Source organism: Homalodisca vitripennis, chromosome 2 (assembly GCF_021130785.1).
Source record: "Homalodisca vitripennis isolate AUS2020 chromosome 2, UT_GWSS_2.1, whole genome shotgun sequence".
In the NCBI taxonomy this organism is placed as follows: Eukaryota; Metazoa; Arthropoda; class Insecta; order Hemiptera; family Cicadellidae; genus Homalodisca; species Homalodisca vitripennis.
The window spans coordinates 190,550,447-190,561,279 of record NC_060208.1 but is presented as its reverse complement, the minus strand read 5'-3'; the positions used below and the strand labels follow the sequence as shown (position 1 = coordinate 190,561,279).

Genomic DNA, 10,833 nt, shown 5'->3' with positions numbered 1-10,833 from the left:
ACACTTGTCAGAATGACGTAACTGTTACACAATCACTGAATAGTGGTTACACAATCACTGAGTAGTGATACAGAACACAGCCAGTCACTAGCCATGGCCCGCCGGGCTGAGAGGACAACCACTTGCAATTTCACTTGAGCTGAGCGAGAGATCTGTATGGACCACACTTGTCAGAATGACGTAACTGTTACACAATCACTGAATAGTGGTTACACAATCACTGAGTAGTGATACAGAACACAGCCAGTCACTAGCCATGGCCCGCCGGGCTGAGAGGACAACCACTTGCAATTTCACTTGAGCTGAGCGAGAGATCTGTATGGACCACACTTGTCAGAATGACGTAACTGTTACACAATCACTGAATAGTGGTTACACAATCACTGAGTAGTGATACAGAACACAGCCAGTCACTAGCCATGGCCCGCCGGGCTGAGAGGACAACCACTTGCAATTTCACTTGAGCTGAGCGAGAGATCTGTATGGACCACACTTGTCAGAATGACGTAACTGTTACACAATCACTGAATAGTGGTTACACAATCACTGAGTAGTGATACAGAACACAGCCAGTCACTAGCCATGGCCCGCCGGGCTGAGAGGACAACCACTTGCAATTTCACTTGAGCTGAGCGAGAGATCTGTATGGACCACACTTGTCAGAATGACGTAACTGTTACACAATCACTGAATAGTGGTTACACAATCACTGAGTAGTGATACAGAACACAGCCAGTCACTAGCCATGGCCCGCCGGGCTGAGAGGACAACCACTTGCAATTTCACTTGAGCTGAGCGAGAGATCTGTATGGACCACACTTGTCAGAATGACGTAACTGTTACACAATCACTGAATAGTGGTTACACAATCACTGAGTAGTGATACAGAACACAGCCAGTCACTAGCCATGGCCCGCCGGGCTGAGAGGACAACCACTTGCAATTTCACTTGAGCTGAGCGAGAGATCTGTATGGACCACACTTAGTGGACAGACGATTAACAAAATTACTAAAACAATTATTGTTTTACAGCAGTTATATTTTTATGTAAACCTTAAAATATGGATTCAGCATCCAAAAATACTCAGGAATCACAAAATAATAACGTTCCTTCTTAACTTTTTGGGTTGACTCTATTGTTATCTGTGTTTGTACTAATAACATATATTTAGGCTGTTTAATAAGGTGAAACTAAACCTCTATTGCTATAAAATGTTCAAGATATCAGTAGAGGTGCAAAAGCTCAAAATTATTAGGTACAGATGAAAAAATAATAGACATCAAACAAAATTATGAGTTTGTTATACAACATCCAATATTTAATATAAATTTATAAAATGCAATAAATAAAATAACAATTGTATACACACACACCCTAAACAGACTAGCTAAAATTTACATACAGGTGGTTACTACTGTATTACAAATTATTGTAGGTCTGGTAATTTGCTTGAAGAAAGTACCGGTTTTATTTTATCAGATCTAAACAGAAAAATTAAATATTAGTTATAATAAATCAAATATAACACAGTTGCAATATACTTTGATCAGGGTAGTTACAGACATTTTACAATTATTATAATTACAAAACCTATTAAATGTTATAAAAGCTAGTTTTAGCAAATTTCTAAATATTCTTTGTTCAAAGTTTCTTACTGATGATGGGTGGTTTTAAAGAATAACATGGGAGTTTAGACATGTGTCTTTGTTATATGTTACAACTACATACAAACACATAGTTTTTGTAACACATAAGGATGGCAAAAATGTCCTAAATTATATTTTGCTACCTGTACATGACTATAACAAATATCCATAATAATACAGCATCATGTCTGCTGTATGTTCTTTCTTTAAATGTAACCAAAGACACAAATGGGTGCCCAATAGTTTCTGGAATAGCTGCGCTTAACAGACCATCGACAGAGAGAATTTCTTCCACTTTGAAAAATTCTTTTCAAGTCCAATTGTCAGTAGCTTTGATTGGGAATGTTGTATTCAATCATGGTAAATCTTTTTCTGAAAGCAGTTTAACCCTTAGAGCACTAAATAACTATTACAGCATTAATGAAGAACAACAGAATATTCCTGGTAACTCACTTAGAGCCTACCCAGGGTTAACTTTCTCCTTGGTTTTTGTCATTGTTTATTTATAAGTTTCGTCACCTCTTTTAAATTGGCAATATCCTCTACAGTTCCTCTTCCATCATGTCATGCTGAAGTCAGTTAGTGTTGCAGAGAAGGTTGAATTAACAGATACACTGTCATGGAAGAGAATTTTGAAGAATAGATTTCGCAGTGATCTTTATTATCCCGATATTATACAACAAAAACACTAAACCTACTTAATTAAAAACAATCTCCTTGACAATTCATTGCCAATGTTCAATCACAATTCCTTTATCTTCTGTCAGTATAAAGCACCAGAATCAATACATTTTTCAATCAGTAAATAATATCATAATATATACTAGAAAATATTTTAAAATATTGTAAGGTTGCCAGTTGACATTAAACATCCTTTCATATTATATTTCCTCTACCACTATACTTTTATGCTTTTATCAATACCATAGCAGTTGCAGCATCTTACTTTAAAGCAGGAATGAAAATTTAACATCTTGTTAACCAAGATAGTCAAGCTTTATAGAGTTTGCTGTGCACTTAAATCTGTCGTTAGAAAACACAAGTATGTGAAAGCGTTTCCCCAAAACGTTTTGCATATTCTCCAGACAACACCACTGACTGACTCCACTAAACTCTGAGCATGCACTAATTGTCTGACACTCACTTAGCATGTGTACTCATTAGCCTCAATCAGTGTGCGAAAGAAGCTTTAGTGTATTCCCTTGTTTGTGTATTTCTTTAATTGTTCTAAAACTACTGGCAATAGCAATTTTGCAAGATGGTACAGCTACAAACTGTATTGTTTCAAAGAGTAAAAAATTACTATAAGAATTAGTAATATATTTTATTGTCTTATATAAAAAAATTAGTACATTTATAATTGATTAAAGTAATACAATATGAAATAAAAATAATCTTTGGATATAGATTGTAGCATTTTGTACTTTGTAATCATTACAAATTAAACACAAAGCAGATCTCAAGAAACATGGGAGTTACAAGTGTTTTGGTAATAACAAATACAACTAAAATAAATACAGGATTTTGTATTAACTGGATTACAATATATACACAGATAAAGATAAGTTACCATTAATTTGACTTAGGTTAATGATGATCAGCCTGATATATTTACACTGTTGGCTCCAGTGACATATTTAGCTGAGTGGCATCTCTTCAGGTTGTTTCCAAGATCATGTCAGCGTTTCTCCCTTCGTCACCTTCAAAACAATTTTTAAACACTTCTTTTATAGATATTTGTATAAGTTTTCAAAATAATTAGTATTAATAGCACTATAACATTATTTTAGGAAGACAAAAATAATGATTAGATCAAACAGTTTGAAGTTTACATTTTCCACTCTTTGTTAAGAATGTTATGTAAAGCAATTTACTTTGTATTTTAATTTGCTCTCTTTGGATGATCTGGATTCCAGTATTTAGTTTGATAGTACATTTTTTATTGACGGAGAATAAGACCGCTATAGCCACGGACAACAAGAGGTAAAAATCGTTGCACTACCACAAAGTGGTTCAAACTCCAATCTTGGTAGAAAAACTCTGTAAAACTTTTATTGAATATATCAAGAAACGATCACCCTGATAATTAGTAAAAACAACAAAGATAAAGACTGGAAGTTAAAGGTTGCATCTGTCTGTTTAAACAATATTGAGATTCGTATAGGTATGATTGGATTATTATTACTTTTGCCTGTAGCTCAAGTTATTTTATCTTTGCGAAAACAATTTAGTTATCGTTCTTATGTGTCATAAGTATATTTCAAGGTAAGTATTTAAGTACGGACTATTATAGTTTTATATTTATATCAATATATTTTTGTGTAACATATTCCATTAATGACTTATCAAAGAAAATGTTCATTTTATTTAAAGACAATCGGTTGTATTAATTCTTAACTGATGGGGTTGATGATAGTTGAACAATGTATATTTATAAATGCTGCCTTAGTTCGTGTTTTAAGACTATCAAGGATTTTTACGCCAACAGACACCTCTGAAAGTTATGTGGTTACTTTTCAGACAATGTCACTGGAAAAATGAGAGCCAGGTATCACTGTTTGAGGTATGGTATCTTGAAGAAAACTCTAGTAAGAAACATTATCCAGTTTTAAAGTATGTATCATCAAAATTAGGAATTTCTGGTGAAGAGATGAAGAAATATTGAAACCAGTACAGTTCCTTGGAATTCCTGAAGCCGAGAGGGGCCCAATGTGGGTACTCTAGGTTTAAACTTTGAAAAAAGATTTTCTGAGTTCTATGAGCCTGAAAAGGATTATAAAATAAATGACGAAATAGACAGAAAATTGGGTGGGAAATCACCAAAATCATTTAATGAGGTCAGTGGTGAAACTAAAATATTAAGAGTTTACCTATATTGGGCAATTAATCACATGAGGAACTAACATGTGCTGCTCACATGAGTTTGAGTACTCTGTCAAAAATAAGAATGCCTCTTGAATTCTAAAAGAGGGTACCTAATTTTCACCGACCAGGGCAAAATACTTTAAAAAATTGAGTGAACACCCACCACACCAACCAGACCCATACTCTTAGTTTATACATTGATAGATAGGAATTTATGGAGTAATATTTAATCACTAATATAGAAAGAGGCATAATGCAAACATACTTATCCCTCAGTCACAATGAAACTCTCAGAGAAAAACAATAATGCTATATGGATGTGGACTCAATTTCCATCTTGGAAATTTTCACTGAAAGTTAGTTGCATGCGCTTGTCAACCGCACAAGCTGTTGATTAGCTATGGTTAGGCGATATGTCTTTAAAAACTATTTCTTCATCCTATTTTCACCAAACATGCTTAATTTTGACCATACTGCATACTTTTTCTTACTATATTCATTTTTAAGATACCATACCTCAAACAGCTCCCATTTTTCCAATGACATTGTCTGAAAAATACCTACATAACTTTCAACTGTGGCTCTTGGTGGAAAAGTCTTTAATAGCCCTAAAATACCAAATAAGACAGCATAAGAAATTTCCGTCAACCATCTTATCCCCATCAGTTAAGACTGAATATAGTATGTACTTAAATATGGGTGTTTACATATTTTTAGTCACCAATCCAATAACAATAATATTGTACTTGTGTATTTCGATGTCACAAAATCAGTTTCTCCAAAAAGGCTATTCAAGTTGATTAGACTTTACTGATTCAGTGATCAGATAATTGTTCAAGAGAAGCGTAACTGATAATATCCATCATGAATATATTTATCTAAATAGAACAGTAATCTATTTATATGAAAAAGTACACTGCTGGTACTACCCACTCACCCTGGCTTCTAGATACTCTATCTTCCTCTCCAATGTTGTCAGCTTCTCATTTAGCACAGCCAGTCGTGAACGACAAGACATATCTGCAAATCATAATATTCATGACAGGGAATTTACTTAATCTAATAGCTATTGTTTAAAAAAAATTAAATAATGGCCTTATCAAATACTATTCAAAGGAGTTTAGTCTCATGGTGCTATGTGGTTAAGATACGTTTGGGAACTCCAATAATCGTTAGAGACTACCAAATACAGTTAGGAATTCCTAATTTAGGCTTGATGGCAACTGATAATAAAAGCTTTAAATATGGCTGCCTAAGCTATCTATAGAGCACAAACATGTTCTGATAGGTTTCAGATTTTTAACCAAATTATATGCATATTCTTTGTATTATTATTCTCTATTATATTATTAAACTGGCATGTTTTAACTTAGATCTATGTTATTAAAAAGTTTTGTAATAAGGTTTGACATGATCTATGTTTTTTACTTCCCGTATTTGTCCATTGTTGTTTCCATCCAGCTAACTTTTGTTTTTATATTCAACATTTCAAATAGTGTGTAATACTTAAATAGTAGAGTACATATGTACAGAGGAAATATTTGTTGTAAAATATGTTTATTTAATTAATATTCCTATCCAATAAATATTTACTTAAGCCACTTCACATTAGTTGTAATTTTCCAAAAAGGAAATGCTTAAAAAGTAAATTAAAAGTAATGCCTCCTGGAGACAAACAAAAAACATCCCTCGTGATTAACATTTCAAAAATCTGCCAATAATGCTTGAGAGCTAACAATATTACTTAACTAACCATATACTACACAGCAGGAAGATAACGGCCAACTATGGCCACCATATTTGAAGTAGGTAAGACTAAACAAATAATTATAATTCCTGTTGCTAAGTGCACCAATCACACTTACTTCTCGCCTACTTATATTCAATATGGAGAAAATTAGCCACAAGCTAATTTTAAGGAAAAAGAACATCATCTGACTCGTAATTAACTACACAACAAAATCAACACTGAGATGCCCAGATAAGTTGTGCAAACAAGAGTGGAATAACAGAGAAAATAATCTTCACTATAGGGGTAGAAACAGTGGCCAAAATGGTGAGAAAAGTTAAATAGTAAGTTACTTAAAAGGCAAACACGGTTGATGGGTTCTACCCCTGTCCTTTTTCCGTGTGATAGTTGACAACCCTGATTCCCTCCTCTTATACCATACCTACCCCTCTTTAGTTTGTTATCCTTCCTATTAAGAAACTCCGATTCCCCTGGTCTCCTAGATTTATGGACTAGTTCAAATATAATCTGAAGGCTACAGTATAATAAGCGGCCACCAACACAATTGGCTTATGATTATTGATTTTAAATACCAATACTATCGAATGCAACATTTGACCCATAGATATTCATAAATAATCATCACTCACTGTTGTTGTTTTGTTTACAATTACGTAGAAGAAGGCTAGTGACAACGACAAGAACAATGGTGATGTATATGCAGATATTGCCTCAAAATGGTTTTATAAACACTGAGCAATGTTCTACATGGTTACTAGATAATGACCTTGCTCCTTTAAATCCAAATTGTCCAGCTTTTTATTGACAAGATGAAAACTAGAATTACGAGTAGAAATCAAATAGTGTTTCACTGCAACAAAAGTAAGGACAAACACTACATATCTAGAAACGATCTCGAGAAGACTTGTTTTGAACATTCTAAATTTGGTATTAGAATATAATGAAAAATCGTGTGTACTATTTTAGTTGAAATCAAACTATTACTTTTTGATTAATGAATGTACTTTTGATGACATTAGTATCTGCAGAAATAACATTTCAAAATGGCTAAGCTAAGTACTCAAGTACTAGGTACTGGTACTAAGTAAGGTACTACTAAGTACTTAAATAATCATAAGTACTACACTGCTCAAACGTTGTTTAAATAAAGTTTAGTTATATTATGTAATCTTAAACAAACACATTTATTTTGGGTTCGGTTTGATAAGCGGACCCAGTTTTTTATATCGAAGAATGTAGTACCTATTCGATACCTAATGTTCACATCTCAAATCCTAGACTATCAATCGATATAAAAGTATCTATAGTCCTCAATAACAATCATATGTTTTAAATTTAAATATGAATTTAATATTTACAGTGATCAAATTATTATAACAAAAATTAGGAAAACTGAAGATGACCATATTTGCTCCTCTCACAGTTACAGTTGTTTCATTCCCACAAATTTCACATAATGGGGTTTTCTGTACGAGTCCAACATGTTGAAGCCACAAAAACAATATATTTTATTTATGTCTTATTATCTTTCAAAGCAATGTCATGCAGTTTTCTAAAATTGACTGCCATTTTTAATAATTAAAATTACTTATGTAAAATTGAAATATTTCTCTGCGTGTGTAATTATTTTAAAGTGTTTACAGCTGTGGTCTATAGACTATTTAAGTTAATAATTCAAAATAATTAATCAGTATCGATTGATTATATCGATGGTTATGATTAAGTAATATCGTTTGCCAATTTCGATATAAAAAACCGGGTCCGCTTATTGTACCCTACTCTTTATTTTACATATAAAAGTATAGCTTCACTGTAATAGGTACTATTTTGAAAGCCTAAAACAATTCAGTTCAACATTATCACTCAAAATTAGTTCAAGAAAAGTAAAATCGTGTTTGGAAATAAATTCGAAATTAAAATCACGTGTTTCGTTATTGACTAGTGGCGGCAAGAACAGCGACGTACCTGTCTTCTTTCTTTCACATTCAGTCGCGTTTATCCTTGGAAATATTGAAAACTAGCAAAACCATATTGTCCGGGTAGGGTACGATAAGCGGACCCGGTTATTTATATCGAAGAATGGAATCATCGATACCTAATATTCGCATCTCAAATCCTAGACTATCAAACGATATAAAAGTATCTACAGTCCTCAACAGCAATCATATGTTTTAAATTAAAATATAAATTTAATATTTATAGTGATCAAACAAATTATTATAACCAAAGGAAAACTGAAATTATTATATTAGGAAAACTGAAGACGACCATATTTGCTCCTCTCTCAGTTACAGTTATTTCTTTCCCACAAATTTCACATAATGGGTTTTTCAGTTTGAGTCCAACATGTTGAAGCCACGAAACACGTGTCTTATCTTTCAAAGCAACGTCGTGTAGTTTTCTAAAATTGACTGCCACCATTTTTAATAATCAAGAATGTTACTTATCTAAAATTGAAATAATACCTTACGTGTATTATTTGAAAGTGTTTACGGCTGAAATGAAATGAAAAATGACTTTATTAGAGGCGAAGTTAGGACTATAAAGTCCTCTCTACCACTTAACCTCATACAAATTAAACTAACATATGTATACATTTATAAATAAAACTTAGTCTATTTATTTACATTAGGCTACTGACTGTTGATATTGTTGTTGTTGGCTGTTGATATAGGTTATAAGTTAATTGTTCAAAATAATTAATCAGTATCGATTGATTATATCGATGGTTACGATTAAGTAATATCTAATAGCCTATCGGTTATCAATTTCGATATAAAAAACCAGGTCCGCTTATCGTACCCTACCCTATTGTCCTTTGAAATATCTATTACGTTATTTGTTCAAACATATTGCTTTCATTCTTTTGGATGGTCACAAATATCAATGATTCGTATCTTTCGATAATCAAAATTCAATTGTGTTGGTGGCCGCTTATTATGCTGCAGCCAACCTGAATTCAAACGTCTTTTTTATGCAATAAACTATACAGTTTATCAGCATAAACATTTTTCTGAAAATGAAACTGGCCAATATTATTTTAAGAAATCATTAAAAGAGGTTTTAGATTGTTTTAGGTAACATGGCTAAAGTAAACATTATCCTTGTAGGCAAATAACATCTCAGGAAATAGGCTTAGAAAATATCTGATTTTCAGAAAAATAAGTTTATGTTCATAAAATTAAATCAACACTTACCAAATGAATTCAAAAAATCTGTAATCTTCTTTATGCTTCCTGTAATTACTTCTATATATTCGCGATTCGCCCAATCCTGTTGGATTTGCTTCTGCACCGCTTCCCTTTCTCTCGGTATTGCTGTCATTGACATAATTTTTATTATAATCTGACAGTTTGTTAATGAAAATTAAACTTTCTTGTCCCTTCAAATAATAAGATAGTTAATAGCTTATAATTATGGCACTACAGACTTGAGACGTACATTCCGACAATACACATACCACCTCAAAACAAACAAATTATCCTAACCTTAAATAATAAATTTATAGAATCATTTACTTCATGTTAGTTTCTCAACATCATATTTTTTTCTAATATGTATCTTTTTCAGTTTACAAAGGTAAAGGCTTTGCTTTTTACTATGCTGTTTCACAGGCCTCTACTGTGTAATTTTTTGGCTTCTCACTATGGTTATATCTATAAAACAATATAAATTAGATTATTTTATGTATTCAAATTTGGGTCGATATTTTTTTGCTAAAATACAAATATGTTTTACGTTATGAGTCAATTTCAAAGTATAGGAGAGGATGGATCCCTGGCTAATTTATACTACGAGACATAACATTGCAAATCTGGGTTATGGAAATAAACTGTTGTGTGTTGTTGCACAATTTTTGAAGTGAAAACTTCTTTAGGCGCGTTGAGCGTTTTGGTAGAGGTTAAAATCCTCGGTTCGCGTCACCGACATGCTAATGATACTAACCTGCATGAAAAAGTCAGTCTCGCTGTGTTTTTTAACCGTAGACTTGGCCGCGGACTACTAACCTGCATGAAAAAGTCAGTCTCGCTGTGTTAAAACTGTCCCGGCGGAGTATGAAAACAGACTGCGAAAATCAGTGACCTTTACGGCTTCCTCTCGCGTTTTAAAAGTGAAGCCAATGTCGTACAATTCTGTAAGATGCGTCAAATTAAAGCTCTTAATATTGGCAATCTATTGGTTACATTTTTAAATATTAAAAAAATTTCGAAATAATTTTGATTATTGTTTACATTTTACATAGCGTTTACAATGACAAGAAAAAAGTAGTAAGCGAGGATTTTTTTTATTTTTTGGTTAGACAAAATTTGTCAGCGAGAAAGTTGTGTGAAAATAGATGAATATTTTTTTTGTAATTTATCATTTTTTGACGTGACAACGTCTTAAATTAGGTTGCGGCTCGGAGTCACTCATGAAAAAGTGTAACGCCCGGTAACGTTACGATGCCCGTCCAGTGAGTCCGCCGCACGGGATCCGCACGGGATAAAGCAGATAACGTGGGTCCGCCGCACGGGATAAAGCAGATAACTATGTTTATTCGTGAAAATGTGGAGTGCTTAGATTCGTCATTT

The 10,833-nt window shown here is 32.9% G+C and overlaps 1 protein-coding gene across 1 annotated transcript; it reads right to left on the bottom strand.

Annotated features, from left to right (window-relative positions):
* Positions 1–1,293: 1,293 nt before the first annotated feature.
* On the bottom strand, positions 1,294–9,822 carry LOC124355227 (probable protein BRICK1-B). The gene is made up of 3 exons (XM_046806268.1): positions 9,460–9,822; positions 5,450–5,532; positions 1,294–3,347 (listed from the first exon to the last, which is right to left on the bottom strand). The coding sequence occupies exons 1-3, from the start codon at positions 9,590–9,592 to the stop codon at positions 3,321–3,323; spliced, it is 243 nt and encodes an 80-aa protein (XP_046662224.1). The 5' UTR covers positions 9,593–9,822; the 3' UTR covers positions 1,294–3,320.
* Positions 9,823–10,833: the final 1,011 nt, after the last annotated feature.

Bases quoted from the DNA above. Each gene is read 5' to 3' on its own strand.
- LOC124355227 (XM_046806268.1), bottom strand. From the start codon at position 9,592: ATGTCAATGACAGCAATACCGAGAGAAAGGGAAGCGGTGCAGAAGCAA. The intron at 5,533-9,459 runs GTAAGTGTTGAT...TATGATTTGCAG, and splicing joins AGATTTTTTGAATTCATTTG to ATATGTCTTGTCGTTCACGA. The intron at 3,348-5,449 runs GTGAGTGGGTAG...ATTGTTTTGAAG, and splicing joins TAGAGTATCTAGAAGCCAGG to GTGACGAAGGGAGAAACGCT.